Source organism: Ostrea edulis, chromosome 5, assembly GCF_947568905.1.
Source record: "Ostrea edulis chromosome 5, xbOstEdul1.1, whole genome shotgun sequence".
Classification (NCBI taxonomy): domain Eukaryota; kingdom Metazoa; phylum Mollusca; class Bivalvia; order Ostreida; family Ostreidae; genus Ostrea; species Ostrea edulis.
The window spans coordinates 47,469,732-47,496,486 of record NC_079168.1 but is presented as its reverse complement, the minus strand read 5'-3'; the positions used below and the strand labels follow the sequence as shown (position 1 = coordinate 47,496,486).

At 35.4% G+C, this 26,755-nt stretch overlaps 3 protein-coding genes across 12 annotated transcripts in view; all 3 read right to left on the bottom strand.

The window, feature by feature from the left end:
• Positions 1–5,565, bottom strand: part of LOC125649939 (thyroid receptor-interacting protein 11-like) — a 49,591-nt gene extending 44,026 nt beyond the window's left edge. For 8 of the 10 annotated variants that reach the window (XM_048877801.2, XM_048877803.2, XM_056164626.1 and 5 more), the window contains exon 1: positions 761–4,024. In XM_048877801.2, coding sequence (XP_048733758.1) covers positions 761–854 — 94 coding nt within the window. In that variant the 5' untranslated portion in view covers positions 855–4,024. Of the gene's footprint in view, positions 1–760; positions 4,040–5,447 lie in introns of those variants that run through there. The other 2 variants (XM_056164624.1, XM_048877808.2) reach the window with 2 other exon arrangements.
• LOC125652202 (BTB/POZ domain-containing protein 6-like) overlaps positions 1–26,755 on the bottom strand; it is a 294,494-nt gene that overhangs the window by 222,214 nt on the left and 45,525 nt on the right. The window lies entirely within an intron of this gene.
• Positions 14,639–26,755, bottom strand: part of LOC125651139 (uncharacterized) — a 47,884-nt gene continuing 35,767 nt past the window's right edge. The window contains exons 16-20 of the mRNA XM_056166094.1: positions 26,185–26,370; positions 24,755–24,853; positions 24,154–24,369; positions 22,378–22,493; positions 14,639–20,689 (exon numbers count right to left, since the gene is read on the bottom strand). Coding sequence (XP_056022069.1) covers positions 20,563–20,689; positions 22,378–22,493; positions 24,154–24,369; positions 24,755–24,853; positions 26,185–26,370 — 744 coding nt within the window. The 3' untranslated portion in view covers positions 14,639–20,562. The remainder of the gene's footprint in view (positions 20,690–22,377; positions 22,494–24,153; positions 24,370–24,754; positions 24,854–26,184; positions 26,371–26,755) is intronic.

Sequence of the window (26,755 nt, the reverse complement as noted above, 5' to 3'; positions counted from 1 at the left end):
TTAAAAGCGGCTTATCTTTTGATATTTATATGTGGGAAATACAAAATACTATCGAAAGAAATGTTTTACTAAAGTGGAAACATAAAAACAATGTCGTATTTGCAAGTAATATCTTAGATATGGTACTTATGACCAACAAAATAACGTGATATGATAAGAATTCTATGTATTTAATTACTCCCTGAATACTTATCACTTACTTAGTTTGTGTATCAGTCGAATTTGGGTGATCAAACAGCATATGAGAAACTTACCGAGTACATTCACTTACGCAGTGATGAATATTAGTCCCACTCCAGCGTGTAAACAAATTGTTTCGCGCCTCACTATGTACGAGAGTTCTCCAAAGGGAAATAACTCGGGTGTATCTCGAAACTGGCGTATTCCCACTTTTCAATATAGCCTCCGCTCTGACTCTCCCCGCACATGTCACAATATAAAAGCAATAGTAAGAGTCGGAGGAATCTGTTTACAATCTAACAATGGGTAAAGGCCGTGTTAGGTGTGTATATTTAGAAGGCGTGTATGAATCCCCCTCTGAACTTAGTACAAAATAAATACATTTGCATATTCTTATGCACTTCCATATGTAATGAATGTTATTTCCGCCAATTGATTGGGAATTTGCATGTAGTGAGCCCCCCCCCCCCCCCCCCAACTTAAAAAATTATTCCATATTTTCCATTGTACTTTTATCTAAACATATCTGCGCTCACCCTAACGATAACACCGTTAACATATTTATGACTTTTACACGTACCACTGACTTCCTGTGTTCCCTCTGTTAAAATATCTTTCGTCAGATTTGACAATTGACCTGTAATGGACGTCAGACTTCCACCTAGCCATGACATTGTTCTGTCAATAGGGTGCACTGAATTCTAAGTAAATCATAACTCTTGCTACCGCATATAATACATGAATGCTTCGTGCAAAGTTGTCTGAATCTTTAAATTATTTTGCTTCATGGATCTGCCAACACGACGGTCGCCATTTTTGCTCTCTTACGTACGGAGATACAAAAATGACGTGTTTTGGAATCATGGGAGATGTACTTTCACTTTTTAAAAAGGTGTTTCATTTGGTCGTAGTTTTTAGATATGTAGAATGTTCTATCGTTAAAATGATAATGTCCTACGGACCCGGTGAGGGCCTGTCCCAAGACACATTTAGATTTTACTACACCCCCTTAGGCTTACATTGCGGGACGTTTTACCCCTGATGATCATCATATTTCGCCCTAAGACGATTCGCCCCAAAAGAAATTTGGCCCCAAGACGTTTCGCCCTCGTTATAAAGACAGTATTCCAAGACAGTAATTCTTATCCATTAATGAAACGAATTCAGTATATATTCAATCATATTAAACGTAAGCAAGTAAGTAAATTTTATTTAAAGACGTCACTGTGTACAAGTAACAACAAATAACATGAGCTCTACAGTGCTCTTAAACCGACTATCACAGTCAGACCAACAAAAAAAAAAATACAAATATCACAAGGTAAGTATGCAAAAACACTTATATACATATTTACACGCATACTATACAGATAGACAGTTTCAGAAGTTAAGAATTAAATACAAATCAAACAAAAATCTTTCACTATGGAATTTAAGCATAAATTCAAATTGAAATTAAGAAGCACTATATATAACTGTTATAATGTAAAATAAGGAAAAATATAATAAATAATATATAGCAGTTAACAGTAAATAAGTTACCAATCTGATTAAAACCAGATCTTCAATCCGCTCCTCTATTCGCCATGTCGCGACATGGCGAATAGAGGAGCGGATTGAAGATCTGGTTTTAATCAGATTGATAAGTTACAAGGTATACAAAAAAAAGGGGGGTTTAGGAAGATGAAATAAAAATGAATCTTTCAAAAGACAACAAAAAATAAAAATTAATTAAACAAAAAGCAAAAATTGGTAGTAATGCAGATGAAAGGCTGCAAAATTTGCATAAAAGGAAACAGCAAACTAAAACAGTATATAATATATTGAAAAATGATACTTTCATTCAGCCATGCACCCGATCCACACTGTGTACTCGACAGGAGCTGCATCTGCAGTTTTTCCCCCTCCAAGTGTCTATGAAAGTTCTTAATTGATTGAAGGAGGAGATTTCCCTTACATTGTTTGGTTAGGAGTTCCACAGAGTGGCAGCTGCATAGCTGAATGACCTTTTACCATACCTAGTAGTTCTTGGTCTTGGAAGTTCCAACGTCTTTTGGTATCTGAAATTATATCTCGTGTTTCTTTAACCTGGACCAAGTCTTGTAGGAACAATGGACTTTGCTTATTTATAATTTTTAAAAACTTCAAGGGTCATGGCTCTCAGAAGCCTGGTTTTCAGTGAGGGAAGATTTGATTTATCTAATATATAGTTGATTATATGTACTAGTATGGTCTTCATATATAAATCGTAGGGCTTAATTGTTCTTGAATTTTTTCTATTTTTTTTTTTTTTTAATTTTGTTCACTACAAAAGTGCCATACAATTAGAGGACAATAACTAAAGTTTGACATGATAAAAGAATGGTAGATAGAGAATTTACCCAACCTACGAAGATGTTTCCCTATACACTTTATTACATTTTAATTGACGAGCTGCTTTCTTACAAATATTTGAAATATGGGAATTAAAATTCAGATTGAAATCAATAGTAACATCAAGCAACTTCACTTCTTCCTTGCAGGCAAGAGTTGTACCATTTAAGTTAAGAGTTATGTTTTTATCATGTGTCTTTCTACTAAATGAGATTGCTTGCAAATTTTCTGGGTTCGCCTGCATTTTGTTTGCTGAAAAACCAGTCCATGAGAATGCCACTTTCCCTTTGAAGTGTATTTATAACATTGTCTAAAACAATATCAGAATGGGATAGATTGTTGTCATCCACATAGTTGTACAAAGCTGAGTCTTTGATAAAATAAACAAGGGGCCCATGGGCCACATCGCTCACCTGAGTCACCTTGGTCCATATCAGAAGACTTAATTTCCATATATATTTGCATGTAAAACCGTAGTCCCTATTATGGCCCCAACCTACCCCTGGAGGCCATGGTTTTTGCAAACTTGAATCTACACTATGTCAGAAAGCTTTCATGTAAATGTGAACTTCTTTGGCCCAATGGTTCTGAAGATTTTTAAAGATTTTTCCTATATATTTGTATGTAAAACTTTGATCCCCCCCTTGTGGCCCCATCCTACCACCAGGGGCCATGATTTGAACAACTTGAATCTACACTATGTCAGAAAGCTTTCATGTAAATATCAGCTTTTCTGGCTCAGTGGTTCTTGGGAAGAAGATTTTTAAAGATTGTCCCTATATATTTGTATGTAAAACTTTGATCCCCTGTTGTGGCCCCATCCGACCCCCGGGGGCCAGGATTTTAATAAACATGAATCTACATTATGTCAGAAAGCTTTCATGTAAATATCAGCTTTTCTGACTCAGTGATTCTTGAGAAGAAGACTTTTTAAAGATTTTCTCTATATATTTGTATGTAAAAGTTTGATCCCCTATTGTGGCCCCATCCGACCCCCGGGGGCCATCATTTTAACAAACTTGAATCTGCACTATATCAGGAAGCTTTCATGTAAATATCAGCTTTTCTGGCTCAGTGGTTCTTGAGAAGAAGATTTTTAAAGATTGTCCCTATATATTTGTATGTAAAACTTTGATCCCCTATTGTGGCCCCATTCGACCCCGTGGAGCCAGGATTTTAACAAACTTGAATCTGCATTATGTCAGAAAGCGTTCATGTAAATATCAGCTTTTCTGGCTTAGTGGTTCTTTAGAAAAAGATTTTTCCTATATATTTGTATGTAAAACTTTGATCCCCTATTGTGGCCCCATCCAACCCTCAGGGGCCATGATTTTAACAATTTAGAATTTGCATTACCTAATAAAGCTTATCTATAAATTTCATCTTTTCTGACCCAGTGGTTCTTGAGAAGAAGATTTTTTAATGACCCTACTCTATTTTTACCTTTTCTTGATTATCTCCCCTTGGAAGGTGGCCTGGCCCTTTATTTTAACAATTTAGAATTCCCTTTACCTAAGGATGGTTTGTGCCAACTTTGGTTGAAATTGGCCCAGTGGATTTTGAGAAGAAGTAAAAAATGTTTAAAGTTGACAGACAGACGGATGCCGGAATACGGTGGATCAGAAAAGCTCACTTGAGCTTTTAGCTTAGGTGAACTAAAAATATCATTGATGAAAATATTAAACATTACTGATCCTAGTATAGAACCCTTCGTTACCCCTTTGAAAATATCAAGAAAGGAACTTATATTTTGGCCAATTTTGACACGTTTCCTACAAAATAGGTAGCTATGTAGTAATTAAGATCTACGGCAGGTGGAGAGAGACCATAAGATTTTAGTTTAAGCAGAATGAGGTTGTGGGGGAGACAATCAAAAGCCTTAGATAAGTCCATAAGGATAGCAGCGGCATACTTAATTTCATCAAGTGCTCTCTTCCAGTCCTCAGTAATTCTAAATAAAGTCTGATCTAAAAGCTGCTAGAAAGGGATGGAAAATTTCATCAAAATAGGCTGATAATTGACTGTTGATAGCATTTTCAAATATCTTAGATATAGCTGGTAATACACTAACTGGTCTATAATTACCCTTATCTAGTACACTGTTTTTCTTGTGTATAGGGACTACCTGAGCAATTTTCAAGGAGTCTGGAAAGACAGAAGAAGTCCAGGACATATTTATAAGTTTTGTAAGTGGTTTAACAATGATAGGCTTTGCAAAACGCAATACCTTGGGGGGAAATCCCATCCAAACCTGTAGCCTTCTTAATGCTTATCTTATTTATATGTTTGTTTACAAAAGTTTCATCTATAGGTTTAAACTGGAATGGTCTGTCTCCGAGTTGTGGAAAGTTTTCATTGATAACCTTTACACTTTGGTGGTTATTGTCAATTTTCCAATGTTTTTGGCCACATTTACGAAAAAGTCATTAAATGTTTCAGTGACTTTAGACTGATCAGTAATCAAGAAATCTTTTTCTGACAAGACTGTCTCTTTCTGAAAACAACTGTCTTTGTTCGTTAAGAAAGGTTTAATAATTGACCAAAAGACCTTAGAATTAGGCCCCCCTGTACATCTTTCGAGAAAGTATAAGCTTTTACTGATGGTTTCTTAAGCTTGGTAACATAATTTCTTTGGGCTCTATAGGCCTCCCAGTTAGTTTTATTGGAAAATGCTTGTCTGGGGCGTTTTGCACTGCAAATAGGGGTGAACCATCTTGGGTTGAAATGTCCCATTACTATTATATTCTGCTAAAGAATAGATTTTGGAAGCAGTAAACTCAGTGCATAGACATATGATATTATGTATAATAGAGAGCAGAGCTCTCCCTATAGGTAACATGTATATACATGTTTAAAAGGAAAATATTGAAAACTAATGAAAAATTAAACCATACCTATGGAACTTGCAAATTTTGGTCCAAATGTTGTAGATACAAATATGAGCACGTGGACATGTATTTCTCCATATTGAATCTTATCTGCCCAAGTTCACATCATTCCGAGATGGTACATAAAATCTGTAAAAGCATGTAAATCTTATTTTCTTAATCATATATAATCACCCCTAGATTAATGCGATTGTACCATGTCCCCATTGTTTGTGAATTTGCTAAATACCGATGCTGAATATGACGTCGCAATGCACTGTTTACATCAATTGCTTTATGTTTCCCGCATTCAATGAATAGGCGGATCAAATGTCTATTAAAGTTAGGAAGATGCTTTCCTCACACATTTAGTGCTAACTTTGGGATATTTTTTGTTCCTGTTATGGATATAGATGCCAATACTTTTTGCTTCGGTCACACCATAAGACATATTATGGCAATGCCCAGGGTAATCTCTTGAAAGATTAAATTACTGGTAACCATAACCCTGTTCGTTTGCATTTGATCTTAGCAGGTAGTTGTAGCATATCCTATAAAGAGAATAGGTATACAGTATTTGTTGATATTTACCTCTTGATACCTCTTCTTCAGGAAAAAGGCCTAAGCCTGTAACTCCCGCTCAAATCATACTTGTAAATCAACCTTTGCATCGTGGATCTGGTCTTATACTTCCTATTACCCCAATGTCTGTCTAGTTATGACAATGTAGAGCATCTCCTTAAAAGTCGTTGAGATGTTTGGCACAAATGCCACATTCGGGTAAGCTGTTCCAGTTGTTTACTACCCTCATACCGAAAGAGAATCTCCTGATGTTGAGCCTGCTCTGTTGCTTTCCCAGTTTCATGTTGTGTCCTATCTTTCTGGTTGTGTGTGATCTAGCCAGCCAGTCAAGATTTTAAAGACCAGGCCTGGAGGTTATAAAACATTTTTATGCCCCCAAGATCAAAGATCGGGGGGCATATTGTTTTTGTCCTGTCTGTCATTCTGTAATTCTGTCATTCTGTTTGAAACTCTAACCTTGCTAATAACTTTTGAACAGTAAGTGATAGAGCTTTGATATTTCACATGAGTATTCCTTGTGACAAGACCTTTCCGTGGGTACCAACATTTTTGACCCCGTGACCTTGACCTTGGAGTTTGACCTACTTTTTGAAAACTTTAACCTTGCTAATAACTTTTGAACAATAAGTGATAGAGCTTTGATATTTCATATGAGTATTCCTTGTGACAAGACCTTTCTGTGGGTATTGAACCTTTTGACCTTGACATTTGACCTACTTTTAATTTTTTTTTTACATTGGTCATAACTTCTAAATGGTAAATATTAGAGCTTTCATATTGTACATGAGCATTTCTTTTGACAAGACCTTTCTACTGGTACCAAGATATTTGCCCTTGTGACCTTGGTCATCTTCGGAATTGGCCATTATCGGGGTCATTTGTGTTTCACAAACACATCTTGTTTGAGCATGTTTTCATACTCAAACTCAAACTATGTGCTCTAAATCGTACTCATACTCAAAAGTGAAAGTTATAAAACTTTTATAAAATCATTCTCATACTCAAATGGAGTACATGCTCAAGGGTTTTCGAGTATGTTTCCGAGCTTCCTCAGAGTTGTACTCAAAACAAACATGGCTGAGTTTGAGTATGAGTACGGTAACAGTTTTATAACCCCCAGTCCTGGATAATGTCACCTCTCTACAGGCACTCCTCGTAGGATAAACCCTTCATTTTTGTACATAGTGTTCTTGCACACCTTTGAACTCTTTCCAGCTTGTCTATTTTCCCACCATATTGTTGGATTCGACGTTGTTGTTGTCGGTTCCTTTTTATTTATGTTCGGGTATTGTCCACACTAGTGACCTCCTTCAAGGTATCTGGCTAGCTGCACACATGGCAGATCTCACCTCAGATCTCCATTTTTTATACCCCCCGCAACAAGTTGTGGGGGGGGTATACTGGAATCGGGTTGTCCGTCTGTCTGTCCGTCCGTCCGTCCGTCTGTAGACGCAATGGTTTCCGGACTCTAAAGCATTATCCTTTCCACCTACCGTCATCATATTATACATATGGACTACCCATGGGATGAAGATGTTCCCTATCGATTTTGGGGTCAAAAGGTCAAAGGTCAAGCGCACTGGACATCGAAGAAGCAATATGGTTTCCGGGCTCTAAAGCGTTATCCTTTCCACCTACAATCACCATATCATACATATGGACTACCCATGGGATGAAGATGTTCCCTATCGATTTTGGGGTCAAAAGGTCAAAGGTCAAGTGCACTGGACATCGAAGTAGCAATATGGTTTCTGGGCTCTAGAGCATTATCCTTTCCACCTGCAGTCACCATATCATACATATGGACTACCCATGGGATGAAGATGTTCCCTATTGATTTTGGGGTCAAAAGGTGAAAGGTCACGCGCACTGGACATCGAAGTAGCAATATGGTTTCCGGGCTCTAAAGCGTTATCCTTTCCACCTACAGTCACCATATCATACATATGGACTACCCATGGGATGAAGATGTTCCCTATCGATTTTGGGGTCAAAAGGTCAAAGGTCACGCGCACTGGACATCGAAGTAGCAATATGGTTCGGTTTGTCATGCCATTTGTTTTTTACACTCAGAAAAGAGGTAGTTTATACCTATTACCAACACCCTTTGGGAGATTGGGGTAAGCGGGGGGTATTCTTAGTGAGCATTGCTCACAGTACCTCTTGTTTTCCCAATCCTGAGGGTCGGCAGTAGAGAGCTTCCATTCTCTTCAATCTTTCTTCATCAGCTCTCTCCAAGATATTATTGGCCGACCAACTCTATGCCTTCCAGGAGCTTGTGCGTTGCAGTATTATAGGATAGGTCTTACCATGCTTGTATATAGCCTCTTGACAGCTTGTCCATCTAGATGCCCAAATCCTTTTCCATTTCTGAGACTTCCAGCTGTTGACGTTGCCCATCATTGTCTCGAATATAATAGCTGTACCTGAGGTTGTTCTGGCCGAGTGCATGACACTGCACTTGCTGGCATTGAATCTCAGTTGCCACTCGTCTGACCAGTCCAAGCTGTGCTTGATCATTGTCCATGGCCGCCTTACTATACTCCTTGGTATTTTCAGCAAATATACTTGTCACACTTGTCACAATTTCTGGAAAATTGTTGATGAAATGGTACAAACAGAATTGGCCTAAGCACACTCCCCTGTGGGATTCCACTTCTCACTTCCAACCAATCTGAGCTACTTCCATTGAATGACTCTCTGTGATTTCCCTCAAAGAAAGTTGGGGATCTAGGAGCTGATTTCCCCTTTAATGTCGTAGCTTCTTATCTTCTTATCTTCTTGCATGGACAATCTTTCATGAGGCACTGTATCAAAGGCTTTCTTGAAATTGAGATATATCGAGTCAATTAGGTCCCCTCTATCCAGTGCTCCGTCCAGTCGTCAATACATGCCAACAGCTCCCAGGAACAAAACCATGTTGCTCATCAAAGAACAGTTCATTGCGAGTCATATGTCCCATTGATGATCCTCTGACGAGAGACCCATTACTTTACAGATGTCATGCTGAATGGCTTATGATTTACAGGCGAACTCCTTTCTTGAATATTGGAGTAACCTGTCCTCGTTTTTACTGGGAGGTTAGATTACCAGAATCCAGCGACTTTTCTGAAGATAGTTTGTAGTGGTTTAGTGATACTTGGTGCTATCTCTTTCAGCACTCTGGGAGGGAAACCATCAGGACCGGATGATTTTCTGATTTTCAGTTTCTGTAGACGCTCGAACATGGACTTTTCTGTGATGTGTGTATCTAGAAGTCTGTTTCCCTTAGATCTGTCATATTCGGTGTCCTTCTTTCTGAAAACACTGCAAAAGAATTCATTCAATATCTCTGCTTGGGATTTGTCCTCGCTATAGATTGTACATTCCGTGTCTTTCAGGTCGCTTACGTCACTCTTTACTGTCAATTAGGACTTTGTATACGTCCAAAATGCCTCTCGGTAATTCCCTTCATAAATGACACAAGATTGTAGTATATTCAAGACTGAGACAATGAGAGTACTGCATCAGTACAATTGAATACATTTCTGGGTACAGGCACCCCCCCCCCCCACACACACACACACACACACTATTTTTAACCGTAGTAGTAGTGAAAAAGAATGTGAGATTGAAAGTTCTGATATAATAGTAAAAGACTCTGCCCACCCCTGCAAATTAAGAAAATGAAGATTTATATTGAGGCACTCGTAGTAGAAGACTCTAACCTAGCTGCAATAATGAAGCTTTCTCCGATTTTGTTTTCTTCCTGAAAACATCACAATATAAAAAATCAGAGAGGGCTGCATTATTGCAGCTAACTGATCTAACCCACCCAAAAATTAGACAAAAAACCTAAAATCCTATTACCTATTGTAGGTTGCTGTATGACAACTTTTCACATTTTCAACTTCTCCAGAACCAAATTGGGCCCATTTCAACCAAATTTGGCAAAACATATCCTTGGGTGAAGGAAGTTCAAATAAAGGGCCATGCCCCAATCAAAGGGGTCATACAGAAATCTTCTCAAGAACCACTGGACCAGAAAAGCTGAAATATACACGAAAACCTCCTGACATAGTGCAAATTCAAGTTTATGAAAACCATGAGGAAACTTTCATGTGATTTTCAGCTCTTCTGGTCCAGTGGTTCTTGAGAAGAAACTTTTTAAATGACAACACCCTATTTTTGCAGTTATGTTCCCTTTGAAAGAGGCATGGCCCTTCATTTGACCAAACTTGAAAGCCCTTCACCCAAGGATGCTTTTTGCCAAGTCTGGTTGAAACTGGCCCAGTGGTTCTGGAGAAGAAGTTGAAAATGTGAAAAGTTCATGACGGACAGACGACGGACAACAGGCGATCAGAAAAGCTCACAAGCTTTCAGCTCTGGTGAGCTAAATACCCTTATGGAGATACATTGCTGGCAGTAAATGATCTACCAACCCATATCTTTGCTCTTCATAGAAATATTGACTGTTTTGATGTCCAAACTTAACATATGCGAGAAGTGGTGCAAGTCAAATGTGGATTCAAAAAAATTCTAAAGATCTTTTAGTAAATTTGAAATCACAAAACTTCCCACATTAACAGCATCAAAACGTATGACTTTTCAACAATTTACAATAAACTAAAGGTCACAAGCCTTTTTGACATAGACAGCTGCTTTTCCACTAAATAAGGAACACTAAAATATTCATATCTTGTGATCAGTCATTCAAAAACCTACTGTTAAACACAGTCTGATTCTATGCACAAGTACCAGTACCAGTACTCTAAAGTTGATATTAAAAAGATGCTGGAGTTCCTCATTGACAATATATTTGTGGTCTTTGAACATCGGCTCTTCCAACAGTCTGTTGGAATGCCTATGGGCGTGAATTGTGCTCCTTTATTAGCCAACCTGTTTTTATATTCTTATTAAGCAGACTTCATTCAAAAGCTTCTACATGAGAAGAACAAATCTTTTGCTGCAGCCTTCAGCTTGACATTTAGATATATAGATGACATTTTATCTATTAACAATAATCATTTTCATGCATATATCGATTCCATATATCTCAGTGAACTCAAAATAAAACACCACAGAATCTTCGACATCTGCTTCATATTGGATATTTTATTAAATATAGATGTTGTAACACGAGTACCGCAAACGGTACAACATACGCCTGTCGGACAGTGAAATTCAACCTGGAAGCAAATTATGCACTCTGAATTGATACAACACACATTATTAAATCTGAATAGAAAGGCTTTAAAGTGGGTCATGGTGCACTAATCCATCTGACATGTGAACTTATTATGTATTTCTTTGAGAAGGAGGTTGTGACAAAACGTCGGTGCAATATCTATCTATGATGATAAAAAATCCCTAAAGTAGGTCATAGTGCACTAATTAAGTTGAAATGTGAACTGATTAATATGCATTTCTCTGAGAGGGAGATTGTGACAAAATTTCAGACCAATACCTGTGACCATAGCAAGAGAAAAAAATCTGAAAAACTGTTTGACTTACTTCTACCCCTAAAGTAGGTCATAGTGCACCAATCCAGCTGAAATGCTAACTGCACTTGTATACCTAAGAGAAGAAGCCTTTGACTAAATTTCAGCGCAGTATCTGTATCCGTAATGAAAAAAAAGCCTGGAAAACTGTTTGACCTATTTTTAGCCCAAAAGTAGGTCAAAGATGGACCAATCCAGCTGAAATGCAAAATGAACTTGTATTTTTCTGAGAGGAAACCTTTGATTAATTATCAGGGCAATATCTGTATCTGTAATGAAACAAGAGGCCTTACAGGCCTAATCGGTCACCTGAGTACCAGTTAAAAGTATCACTAGTCCCAAGGGTTATGAAATGTAGAAAAAAAATTCTGTTCTAAATATCTATGCTAAATTCTAATATTCAGCAACAGTATAAAACAAGATGTGTTCTTAAAACTTCAATGCCCTCAAAAGTGCATACACTGATGAAAGCCTTTACATGATATGATATACATGTATACATGCATTAACATTAAACGAATTGACTATTGGACTCATCCTCGAGACAAAATCCTGGGGTTGCGAAATTCATTTTTTGTACATCCTTTTCTGCTATTCCTAAATATGCATTTAGATTTTATACGGTATCAGCAAACTTAAAGAAGTCCTTCAAATCATTATAATTATTTTGGCACCACCTTGAAATCAAACCCTTAACTCCTAGGATCATGAAATTTACAATTTTGGTAAAGAATTACCTGCATCATCTAAATACCCATATAGTTTCAATTTAGTATCAATAGCATTAAAGCAGATATCATTTTTAGCACATATACACTATAGTCATACCAAGTTTGGTCCCACCCTGGAGTCGGAATCTCTACCCCCATCGATCGATCCTGATAGTTACAATTTTGGTGGAGGCCTTCCTGTTCTGTATCGCTATGCATTTAGTTTTTCTTAAAGATATGCAGGTGTAGAGAAAAAGATTTTTGAAAATTTGTCAATTTTTGGTACTTTTTGCCCCACCCCTAAGGGTGCTGGAGTCCTGAAATTTACAATTTATGCCCCCCTTGTCCTAAAGATGCTTCATACCAGATTTGAAAAGAATTTGAATGGTAGTTATCAAGAGGAAGTTAAAAATATCTATAATTCGCACATTTAATAACTGACCATTTTTGCCCCACCCCAATACCAAAACCCCTGGGATCATCAAATTTACAACTTTGGTAAAGGACTACCTGCATGCTCTTTAATTGATTCTTATCTACATGTATTTAGTTTCAATTTAGCATCAATAGCACTAAAGAAGATGTTATTTAAGTGTTCTATACATAAAAAATATATACTAAGATTGGCCCTACCCTGGAATCAGAACTCCTATCCCTGGGATCATGAAATTTACAATTTTGGTGAAGGACTACCTGCCCTTTCTAGATATCCATCTAGTTTTGATTTAGCATAAGAAGCACTAAAAAAGATGTTATTTAAGTGTTCTATACATAAACAATATATACCAAGTTTGGTCCCACCCAGGGGTCAGAACCCCTACTCTTGGGATCATGAAATTTACAATTTTGGTAGAAGCCTTCCTGCTCTATGTCACTATGCATTTAGTTTCTCATATATATGTACGGTTGTAGAGAAAAAGATTTTTGAAAATTGGTCAATTTTTGCCCCGACTCCAAGGCCCCAGGGGTGCTGGAGTCCTGAAATATAAAATTTATGTCCCCCTTGTCCCAAAGATGCTTCATACCAAATGAAAAGAATTGAAATGGTAATTATCAAGAAGTTTAAAACATTTATTGTTCACACATATAATAACTGAACATTTTGGCCCCACTGAGTTTAATCATATGACCTAAAAAGCCCATAAAACTGTTTGACCCATTTTTAGTCCAAAAGTAGGTCAAGAATGGACCATTCCAGCTGAAATGCAATCTGAACTTGATTTCCTCCAAGAGGAAGCCTTTGACTAAATTTCAACGCAATATCTGTATTCGTAATGAAAAAAAGCAAGGAAAACTGTTTGACCTATTTGTAGCCCAAAAGTAGGTCAAGGACGGACCGGTCCAGCTGAAATGCAAACTAAACTTGTATCCTCCAAGAGGAAGCTCATATGTAAATTTCAGGGCAATATCTATCTATAACGAAAAAAAGTCCAGAAAACTGTTTGACTTACTTATAGCCCTAAAGTAGGTCAAGGACAGACCAATCCAGCTGAAATGCAAACTCACTCTTATAATTCTTGAGGGAGAAATTGTGATCAAATTTCAAAGTTGTACATGCATCTGTTACTGAAAAAAGTCTGGAAAACATGACATCAGATGGTCAGACAGACGGATGGACAGCGCCATAACATAATATATCCCGTCTAATGAGGGGTGTATAAAAACAAACAACTCAACTTTATGAAAAATGGGATGACTTCTGCTTCTCCATCGTCATCTACTAACAATATTTCATTATCACCTACATATTGTCTCTTAACTGATTCGATAAATGAGAGAATGTTCTGCATATGATCAATTTTTAAATTACGACAAGCTATTGACAATTAAGCCGATGTTACAGGGGTTTCAACAGTCTTTTAAAATCAGCATTTAGCAAATTCTGCTCTCATTATAATGATCTCATTTGCAAATACAACCTGTCGTTAGGTCGAATAATGTCTGATATGTTTAATACCAATTGTTAGGATGTTCTTTACAGAGTTACTATTTTTTATTATGGATTTCTCCATTTACTTTATCGAGATAGAGGGGTCATGGTGAGTGTGACCAGTCAAGGGGGATGCTTGCTTCTCCTGGGCACCTGTATCCACACCTGGTGTGTCCAGAAGTCCATGTTTGCCCTACTCTTAATTTTGTATTTATAGTATTTACGAAATTGATCACTGTTCATTATCTTCACTTTTCACTTCAAAAAGGATGTGGCACTTCATTTGAACACATTTTAACCCTCTTTACCCAAGCACACTTTGTGGCAAGTTGGCTGAAATTAGCAATTTGGTTCTGGAGATGAAATCCAAAAGGTTAAAAGTTTGCAACAAAAAAAAAAATGCAGAACAAAAAGTGATCAGTAAAGCTCACTGGAAACTAAGACGAAGTGCTAGCTGAAGCTAGTAGTACCCTTCCACTTCGATGATTGAGGATAGATAAATCATACACAAACACATAAAATTCTCTGTGCTTTTAATTAATAATTTCTCCATTACTTTAACAAATTCTATGTGCAGATTTCTTTGTTCTCCATGTGAGTAGGTGTTATTGATTTTCAGTAAATAATACATCAGCATAGAGATATAATAATACTTTTGTACATGTACATACTTCATGGAATCTGAATACAGCTGTATCACAGTTCATAGTAAATGCTAACATACAGAGCAGATGGCCATGCTGGGCAACAGGTGATGGGTTGTGATATGTCCTGTGTATTTAGGCAAACAAGCACCTGGCCCCTTTGCCAAACTATCGTCAACAAAAATTAATTCTTAATTTCTGCAGAACAAATATCTATTGCTTTAATACTTTACCATCACAATAATGTCCTGCATGACCAACTGAATATCTCTGCCTGTCCATTTGTTTCACAAATACTGTTGAATTTGAAAATATCATATTAATTATCATGCCTGTATATAATTATGCGCATGTCTATCATAAAAAATTTTCTCTTACTTTATATATCATCTCAAGGCAAAACTACCTTGCCTAAAATATCTACAGTGCAATATAATTATGTGTGTATTTATCAGTATATCAGATCAAAAAAGTAAAAGGCATGCTTTTCCAAACAAGAGGCCCGCAGCCTTATCGGTCATCTGAGTATTAGTTAAAAGTATCACTAGCCCCAATGGCTATGAAATCTATAATTTCTAAGTTTTAAATTCTAATTCTAGTATTCAGTGGCAGTTTAAAACAAGATGTGTTCTTAAAACACAAATGCTCCTGAAAATGACCATTTTACATAAAGTAAGTTATCTTAACACAATATGACTAGTTTGGACCCGCCCTAGAGTTAGAACCCTCGGGTTGTGAAATTCACAGTTTTGGTACATCTTTTTCTTTTTTTTCCTTAATATGCATTTAGTTTTTTATACAATATCAGCAAAGTTAAAGAAGTCTTTCAAATAATAAAGACATATGAAAATTTTGGCCCCACCCTGGAACCAAAACCCTTACCCCAAGGAAAATGAAATTTACAATTTTGGTAAAGGGCTACCTATTCCTTTTAAATATCCATTTAGCTTCAATTTAATATCAATAGCATTAAAGAAGATGTTACTTAAATATTTTACACATTAACACTATATACCAAGTTTGGCCACACCCTGGAGTCAAAACCTCTACCCCGGAAATCATGAAATTTCCAATTTTGGTAGAGACTTTCCTGCTCTACACGGCTATGCATTTAGTTTTACTTACACATGTGCATTTGCAGATAAGAAGATTTTTGAAAACTGGTCAATTCTTGCCAGATTTTGCCCCGACCCCAAGGGCGCAGGAGTCCTGAAAATCACAATTTCTTGTCCCAAAGATGCTTCATACTAAATTTGAAAAGAATTGGAATGGCAGTTATTGAAAAGTTAAAACGTTTAATTGTTAACACATATAATGACTGTGACACACCACGACGGACGCTGACCAATAACAACAGGTAACCTGAGCGACTCAGGTGACCTAAAAAGATGCCCAAGGATCACAACACTCACCCGAGTCATCTTAATCATCCCAAAATCAAGCCTTCAATAAGTTGAAGAAGCAGGTAGAATATATATCCTTAAAGAAACTATATATCAAAAAATGTGAAGATGCATACTTACATTTTAATGTGACTAATTGTACCCTTGTGTTCTTGGTGAGAGAAAAAATTCTTTTTAACACTTAATGTGACTCCATCCTGGCCCCAAAGGTTTTGGATAGAACCACAGGGACCTTACTCATGGTCAACAACAACCCCATCCCCCCACCCCAAAGTTTGGTGACAGTGGGTAGAACAAAATAGAATTTACACTACATAAGGATGTTTGCACATGTCCACAAATTGAACTTTAGTGGTTCTTGAGAACAAATTCTGTTCATATATTACTATGTTAAACTTTAAATCCTATTCTAGCCCCTGGTTTCACATTTTCTTACACTATGCATGTATAAGGAAAATTTCATGCAAGATTTTTTTTTTCTTTTCTTGTTGAGTGGTTCATCAAATGAAAAAGGATCTTCCCCTATTTTCACTATCTTAAAACTATCTTCCCTTAGAAGGGGAAATGTTTCACCATTTGGGCAAACTTGAAATTCTGTTTACCCAAGGATGCTTTGTGCCTAGACCTAATGGTTTTGGAAAAGAAGTTAAAAATGTGAAGACTTAGTATTAAATCATTAGACAAAATTAGGCAGATTTTGATCAGAACTTTCAGCTCAGGTGAGCTAAAATGCAGGGTGGGAAAACAGGCATACCATTTAGATGCAGGTTGTTTCTCACAGAAAAGACTAGTTATATATTCTGTTATGTCATTAACAGAGCAGGATATATGATACATGACGAGTATGATAATGATTGATAACGACCAGTTAATCATGACTGACTAGTTATTATGTATTCTGGCAGGGTTTTCCTTATTCAATATAACAATAAGATTAAGATTATGCAAATACTAAGAAATATGACACCATATCACATCAAAGCAATATATATATATATATATTCAGGTGAATATGGAAAGTAAACTTGAATATTTTTTATGGAAGGTTTTTTTTTCTGCACTTCTTATTACAACCTTCATCTTGCATCTTGCTGTTCCATAACATTGTACATTCAAACCAAATAGGAAAAATTCTAAATAGTCATAGCAGAAAACATTGATAGGAACAGGTAATAGTTTTACAGAGTTTTGATTACGGGATATCAATATTACACTACACTTAATGTAATCTCAAAATTAGACTGGAACAATCACATTCAACATCTCTGACAATGCATTAGATGCATATTGTCTGCGAAGGAACCAAAAATTTACCACAATAAATGATACATTTACATCAGACTAACTCTGACTTTGTACAAACATGTAGAATACTGTAAATGTGGTTATTTACGCGTGGGGGAAATTTACACTAATTTCACGGTCACATAATAAGCGCATAAATTTCCCACACACACAGTTATAAATATTTCATATAATATATATTATATTTAGTTACAGCATATTTTTTCCCCATGCGTAATGTTGGATGTGGAAAAACATGTACTTAACCCCCAACATAAATAACCACTTTCACAGTAACAATCAAAAGGCAAATGCTCATTGCGAGTTTTATTCTATAAATTGAACATGCCATGGAATAATTTCTAAAACCCAGTCAATAAATGGATTTCTTGTTTCAATTGGATCTCCTGTCGTGATTTCGTTTGGTAATGAATATGTAACCAGCATTTTCTTGAATGGACTTGACAATTTATAGTTTCCCTTTCTACTTTTCATTAGATATATGTGCAGGTACTCTGGAATCAGTCTGAACTGTTTCAAAACAAGCAAATGTTGTGCAATATAATTTACTTAAATTGCACATATTTTTGTGAAAGTTAATACACATACCATTAAAAGAAAATTATATCAAAAATAAGTGTTAAATAATAATTGTAGTTTTCTGCTGTACTATTTAAATAAGTTGCAATAACATATATCTGACATATTTCATTGATCATTGTTAATGGTTCCAAAATTCCAACAGAATCTAGGAAGGAAGGACAACTACTGATATGGAAACTGAATAAATATATATTTTTCCATGAAGTTACAGGCATGTAACATCAGTTTTCAAAAGAGGGCAGGGGGGAGAGCAAAAGGACAAGTTTACTTCACAAAATTCGCAATAGGCAAGAATTTATAGGAATTTGGCACAACAATAAATAGTATTCTGGTGGTTGGTTTTTTGGGGTTTTTTTTTTGCAAATATCACTACAGCTTGGTGCAGTATGGTGTTCTGAAATGTGGTTCCAAATTTCTTCGATGTCATTAACTGAGTATATAAATCATATCACCACTTCTGATCATTGTATTTTTATGCAGGAAAAAATCTATGTGCGCAAAGTCGAATTTGAGACGAGAAAAGTTTCACATTAGAGCACAGTAGACTTTTGAAGCTATCTTGTATAAATGAACCAATTCTTTCGTCCAGAGTTTCTAAAAATACATATTTTTTTCTGAAAACAAAATACCCCATTATTACAAGAAACTGAGATGAGGTATACATATACTTAGAAATAAATGTCACCAGTACATTTATCTACTAAAAAAAATTAGAACTAAATAAACATAGACAATCTACACAAATTCTGACCACATGTTAAATCACCTAAAAACACCACAATCTTAAAGTATGTATAAGAAGCAAATGGGGATTTGTCATCTAAAATACTTGACATCAGCATCTGAGACATTCAATAAAGCAATGTATATTTAACTAATTAAGAACGACAATTGAAAGGCAAGAAATATGAACAACAAAGTTAATACATTATATTGCCCAATGCCCAAGTAAACACATAGAAATCAGGGAAATGAATCAAAACGGCATTACCTTGTAATGCCAAAATATGCTGACAAATGAATTTACATGACATGTAAACTTGTGTGATATGTAGCATGAATGACTTAATCAACAAAGTTTAACTTTCCCTGCTTGGGGTTTTTTCCTGTCCCCTGTGAAGTTTACAAAACTCACAAAAATTTAAACAAACAAAAATTAATAATGCAAATCATTTGATCAATGCATATACCTCCATGAAAAAGTATGGGGCCTTTGCAACCAGAGAAGTGTGTATTTTTTTCATCTCCTTTTTAACAAAAGTAACCAGTAACATTTTCCCTGGCACGTAACAAGATTTAATTCTCACATACTAGAGTCTTGGTCTACGGTTATCCCTCACCAAGCTTCACGGTCAGCCCTTATGATTTTTAGAAAAGACAAGGAAAATTGATGTTCTGTTAAACAATGTATTCCTGACATCGTAGTACACTACGCCACATTAATATGTAATGAAAATGAAACATTTTTAGGATTTACATATTTTAAAATAACACTAACAACAATGAAGCAGTATTTCAAGTAGACATAATTTTTTGTCACAGATTTTGAGATGATGGAGATTTACAATGGGATTATGAAGATACATGTATATAAACCGAACATGCCTTTCCACAATTTTCATTTTCAACTAGTTTGATGGTTACCAATAAAAACAACATAGTTCTAGATTTTATGAGGTTTTTTAAACTTTATATTTCATTGGCCTTTTGCAATCCATCTATTGCACATGTCAATCTATAAAATCAATAGAGCTGGTCCAGAGGCGTGACAGAGGCCTTAAGGTAAATGTAGCCCAAGACTCTGGTATGCAAGATTTGGAATGACTGTGTTTGTTCCCAAAATGCTGCAGAATGTGTTGTGACCGTATCAGTGGGACTAAAATTAAGTACAGTCAGTTGTCTTCAACAAATGTGCTTAAATGTCAAAACAGCGATTCCATACATACCTTAAATCACCTTTTATTTGTGAAAATTTCATTTCCCCCAGAATTTGTGAAATTGCCTTGATGCAGTAGTAAGGATCTCATCAATAATTTTTGTATATATACTGCAATGAACTAATTGAATATTACTCACTATTACTTTCATCAAAAAGGCATCATATGGGGGTGGGGGTGTTATATTTCTCATAAAATGTAAGTGATTTATAGTATATATCTAAATACTACTATACTAAATACATATATAAGACCATTATCTTAATTAAAACAGTAACAGTTTCATGCCCACGTCCATGATCTTCTCTAATTAGAAATCATATATAAAAATGTTTAACATGATATTGATTCCTTTCTATCTTTCGTTTTCATTTGTTCTGCTACTTATTGATAAAAATCATTTACTTGAATAATGTTTCCTAATATCAATCAAATATTCTTTGTTCAGGTAAAATCTTTTCTAATACACGTGCATATACAATGTATAACGAGACATCATTCCATTCTCCAGATAGTTATTATAAACATCTTGTCTTATATCATAAACAACTTATTATCACAGTATATATTCAGTCTGTGTTATCTTGAAATATAAGTTTGATAAACCCCGTTTCTGTGCAGAGCGGTGTGGCACAGAATGGACAAACAGCATGGAAACCTTGACAACCGTGTGGCACAGGAAGTTCAGACCAATATCTATAATGTATACCAAATTAAACATAAGTATGTGCAGTTCAAATCAACCACAATGCAAACTGGTAATGAAAAACTTTCAAATTCTGAATTTTTTTTCTTCAAAGATCTCCAATAGGCAAGAGCAGTAGACAATAAATGGAAACAACAGGCCCAAGGGCCACAGCACCTTGTTAACACAATGATCTTTACTAGTACACCAATAGATGCTCATTTTAAAATATGCCAAATCCTGACCACTACATGCTTATGGGTGTTTGTATATCATTTTTAAGAACTGTTTAAATCATGAGGTTGTTTACAGACTGATTTTATAAGTTTCACACAACAACCTTGAATCTTTAGATTTCTACGGTACATTAAGTCTAGCCCAGGGCACACACATCAAGCTTGCCTGGAAAAATTTGACCCCTAATATATATAAAATAAAACTTTATTATATATATTAGGGGTCAAACTTTTTCAGGCGAAAATGGTGTCTGTACCCCAGGGTATCATAAATATGATTTACATATTCATCATGTGCATGTACAAAATATAATATAAGTGTGTAGATCGTTAAAGCCCTACCATGGACCCAATATGGCTGGCATATTATTGTACATGAACTTATCTTAGCAGAATTCATATTTTTACACCTTTGGCAGTGAAGCACATTGTGCTAAATTATGATTATGCCAAATAATGCATCAGATCCAACTGTGCAAAATTAGAAATACGCTATATAAATGCACATATCTTGACCTGACAAATTGCACTCTTTGAGTTATCAAGACTACTTTTAAAGAATTTTTCAATATAACTTTGAACCTTTATGGTGACCCAGGGGGTCATGGTGTGAACAAATTTCAACCTAAATTACTGGAGAACATTTGCATATCAATTTGACAAATTGTACACTTGTTGTTTTCAAGAAGAACACTTTACAAGAATTTCCCTATATGTTCCTACTATTGTGGCCTCACCCCAAAATCTCACGGTATGAAATAATTTGAATATGCACTACATGAAGATGCTTACATATTAATTTGACAAATTTTAGATCTTTTTAAAAGAATTTTTCTGTGTATCCTTTAGAGCCTCTGTTGGGGTCCTGCCCTGGCCCCGGATGTGTGAATAGACAAATTATACTACATGAGGACGTTTATTTACTAATTTGACAAGCTGTACCATTGTTAATCTTAAGAAAATTTTTAAAGAATTTTCTTACATATTCCTATTTAAAACATTGAACCCTATTGTGGCCCCACCGTGGGTCTGTAAGGTCATGGTATGAAATAATAATGATAATCTACAATACATTAGGATACTAACAAATTAAATTCACAAACTGTACTGTTATTAAGAAGGTTTTACAAGGTTTAGTTGTTCTTGAGAAGATTGTTTAACATCACCCTCCTCTGCCACAATTTTCACTATTTCTTCATTATCTTTTCTTGTAAGAGGACATGACCTGACACTTTATTTGAGGAAACTTTCCCCTTTACCCAAGGATATTTTGCTGACAGTTTGGTTGATGTTAGCCTGTGGTTCTGGAAACTTTCCAAAAACTTAAAAATGTGAAAAGCTTTACAACAACAATGATGCCAACAAGCAACAGACAACTCTTGATCGGAAAATTTCACTTAAACTTTCAGCTCAGGTGAGCTAAAAATGAGTCTAGTCCATTATCATGCGACATTTTAAATTACCTGACTGTTTTCTCTGAGGCCATGTGTCCACAGGGATTGAAACAGTGAGTGGGTGGATCTGAATCGGCATAAAAACTCAACTCACACCCCATCTTTAACTTGATGAAGGTTCCATCCTAGAAAACACAATATCCTAAATACTTTTAATGTGTTCTACTGAAACCACATCCAGTACTGTAAACATATTACTGAAACCACATCCAGTACTGTAAACATATTACATTTGATGGTGTATTCTTTTATAGGCTTTGGAGGTATAGACCTTCCACTAAGTCAAACACACCACAAAATATCTATTGTTATGGTTAAACTTAAGTATAGTTGCAAGAAACTTTTTTTGACAAATTTTGAAAAATTTCTATGATTAGAAGTTATATTCCTGATCATTCTTAAGCAAGATTATAAGATAGAGGATATTCTAAGTTTTGTTCTTGGATATAGAATTTATTTCATGAGTGAGACAGGATTTCTTTCTTTTTCATGAGTGAGAAGCACAAGTGAAAATAAAAAAAAAAATTCTGACTCAAGAGTTAATTTATTCCATATTCAACTATAAAACATTGAATTTTCTGTATATTACACACAGGCACTTGTTTCATACATGGCTCCCCCTCCTATTATTAATAGACTAATAGCCTGTGATATTACATTCTCTCTTTTACCTTTTAACTGTCTCTATATTGATGCTCAAAGCAATATTGCGCAGAAAATATAGCACCTTAAAGATGCAAAAGATAAAAAAAAAATCAATACATTTAAACAATAAGACATTTAAAACAATAAGGCATCTTCAATATTCAATTGGTTAATGAAACATGACAAAATTTAAAAATTTAATCATGCATAAAAAATAAGTGTGATTATAATTACAGATGAATATCCCGGCAATTTACATTTTCTGATTGATTGATTAGAAATAACATTGTAAAAGCAATGATTATGTCGAGTGAATCAAACCCCAATCTTAGATAGACTTCCGATAGACAACAAGTTATGCCCCTTTGCTTGTTATTCAGACACTACGTCTCATTTTTTGTGCACAATTTGCATCATGTCTGTCTTGATCTCTATTGTAAACATCTAAACCAAGATAGTTTGAATATCTTTACAAGTAACATTACAGAGGTAGGAATTTTACCAGATGTAAAATTATTCTATTTCTATTTGAGACGACAAGATCATTTGAATTATCATTTGAATAAATTTTAAATTTGGTGCACAATCCCACATTTACGGTAGACCTAATAGCCTACTTCTCAACAATGACGCACAAAAAATGTAGAAATCTAAATCCATGTTACAAATGCAGGATATAATTATGTCAGTTTAGGTTTATTTCTATATCGGTATAATAAAACAATTGATCACCTATGATCAGTTCAACATGCGGAAAATGAGAACCCTCAACAGAGTCCACTCGGTGACCTGACCTGATGGCACCTGCTGCACGACCTTGGTCAGGTCACCTCATGGACTTGGTCTCGGGTTCTCATTTTTCCATGTTGACCTGATGATAAGTGATTAATTGTATAGTGTTTTACCGTTAATAATAAACTGTTTTATTGAACAATAGAGTGATTAAAAACAATTGTTATCAATGTTTAGTGCTTTATTCCAGCAGAATGTGTTAATGCTTTATTCCAGTAGAATGCACCAAAATATCATCGAGTTCAGATAATGCATTTACATGTATCAATTATGCTTTCCCCAACATGTAAAATGAAAATTAAAACACAATGAAATGTTGCCTGGCATTTAACTAAGCTTTATTCTGACCTTGAGGCATAGTGGACAAGTTCGAGCAGTCTTGTCGTCCTTCTGCCCCCACTGGTGTTGTCCATGAACATGTCCACATTGTAAATATACATAAGGCTGTTTGTCTGACAATCCCAGAGTTCCTTTCTTAGGCAACACCAGGGTGTTAAGGCCTACTGGACACTGAGGACGACCCGCATTTATTGTCTCTACCAGGGATTCAAACTCATGTTCACTCTGAAGAAAAAAAACCAGACACAAGGTATTATGTAATGTTACATTTACTCATATTTATGCCTGCAACAGAGTTCAATGCATTCTGAATTTGTCCTTATAATCAAAACTAACTTGGAAATATATAGGAAACCTAACAAAATTGTCATGTGCAATTAATAACATAAGAATATTTAGTGAGGATACAATTTGGCATTTTTAGTGAGGTTGTTGAGATAACACTATCATGTGAAATTTAAGTTATCTTTCTCGCCTGTCATATCTCCTCAACACAAATTTCACATCTTGTCAACATTACAATATTGTAAACAATGGCATAGCAGTATGCACACAAGGTCATATTATTGTGGCTTTGATGACAACAGTATGTACTAAAATATGAACTTACCGGAGAAGAAATAAGTCCTAAAGCAGATCTCCATAGTAATGTAGCACCACAAAGGTCTATCAATGTACCATCTTGTAACACATTATCTTCATCCTTTATCTGAAACAAAACACTTCATTGTCAACTGCCTAAGAAGGTATTTTAAAATATATTCAAGCATTTCCTTTTTATTTGGAAATTGCATTACAGAGGGTTGAACAGTAAAGAATTTTCAGACATCACCATCCTAATACAAAAATCATTAACCCACCTCAATATACTTGTGAATGTATAGCAAAAATAAACCTTATAAAAAAAACATAAAAATGTGAAGTTTTATTTTATACACTATACATTAAGTTGCCCAACTTTCCTCTTTCCATCCGCTAGGTATTTTTTAGTGTGTAATTGTATATCAGTAAGTTCCAGATTAGTTTAAGTTTCGCTCTGATCCCTTGGATTTTGCAAACTCCATAGTGTTTAGTTTTTAGAACTTGGTTGCATATGTTGAGCTGAACCTACATTTAGCAGAGTTATTGCCCTTGGAATTTGCAAGTTTCATACAGTTCACAGTTTTCCAAACTGTTTATCTTTGTGATTGATTTACGGTGACTGTATAGTTGTGCGCTTACAAAGTATAGAACAAGTCTCATTACAATAATGACTTACAATCAACAATGTTATAGACATGCAGAATTTCAGACAAGCAGAATGAAGCAGATTTCAAACTTTTGAGTGATTTGATGAGTTTCAAATCAAACTCGTCCTTTCTAGTTTGCTCCAACTGAAATAGTAATTTACCAGCTATACAAATTTTCACTTGACAACCAAAGGGGGCATTTGGGTTACATCAACACATTCCGTAGCTAGTTTCTTTTTGAAATAGAATTAAGGGTCACTAATATTTGAATTATTGTTGCTATTGCAACTACCATAATAATATTCTCTTTAATGGGGTGGATCTTAGGGCGCATGACAGAAGAAATTTGAGTGACATACAAAATAATATGGTGTTTCATTTTTCTTGTCATAATTCATTTTCTATATCTATGAAGCTATATTGTATATTTCAAACCCATTTTCCTCCGACTCAAGAATTTTGTAGTATCACTAGTATGATATGCTTTTAATGGATGTCACATTGTTTTAGATCTTAACCTCTGCTGAAACCATATCCAGTAATTCTGACAATGTTTCCAAATGGCTATCCAAATATACCTGGTCTCTGATTGGACATACACATACTAGTAATCATAGTGTGGCAGATATCATCCTCCTGATTAAATATTTTGCTATTGCATGTGTTTAATTGTTGACTTAAAAAAAAAATTGTGTAAATTCTACTCATAACACCCACTGCTTGCAAAATGACTTGCAAGATTTCATAAAACAGTAGCACTGCCCAATGGTAATAATATGTCTCTGTCTAGAATAACCTTTCCACATCATACCTGGTTGGTTTTGAGCGGAGCAGACCTGGATTCTCGGAGAGGGTAGATAGCGCCCCCTACTGACACTTCTCTCCAAACTCCAGGTTTTCCAGGCGGGTAAAATCCCTCCTGAGGTTTTGTTATAAACACACCATTTGTGGTCAGCCCATCAATTTCTTCTCCTACATACCATTTGACTGCCTTTTCCTGGGGAAAAATAATGACAGAATAATTTCCTTCTATCGAATTTGTGAAGCATGTACACATAGCTTCATGTATTAAAGCTATAATGACTTCATTCACATTAATCACATGATACTTAGACATTGAAAAAGTTTTTACATTCACATAGGAGCTTTTGATTGGAATCTCTAAAACACAAATACCAACACTGCAACATTTGTGATATGCTAATTAACTCTATAGAGCCTGATCTTCACTGCAACTTCATTTTTGCTATTGTCACTTAAAGCTAAAAACCATGGAATTAAAGCTGATGAATACTGATCTAGACAAGAAAACATGAAAAATTACCACCAGTACATATATTACAATAATTACATATACTTTTTTCTAACATATCTACCATTAT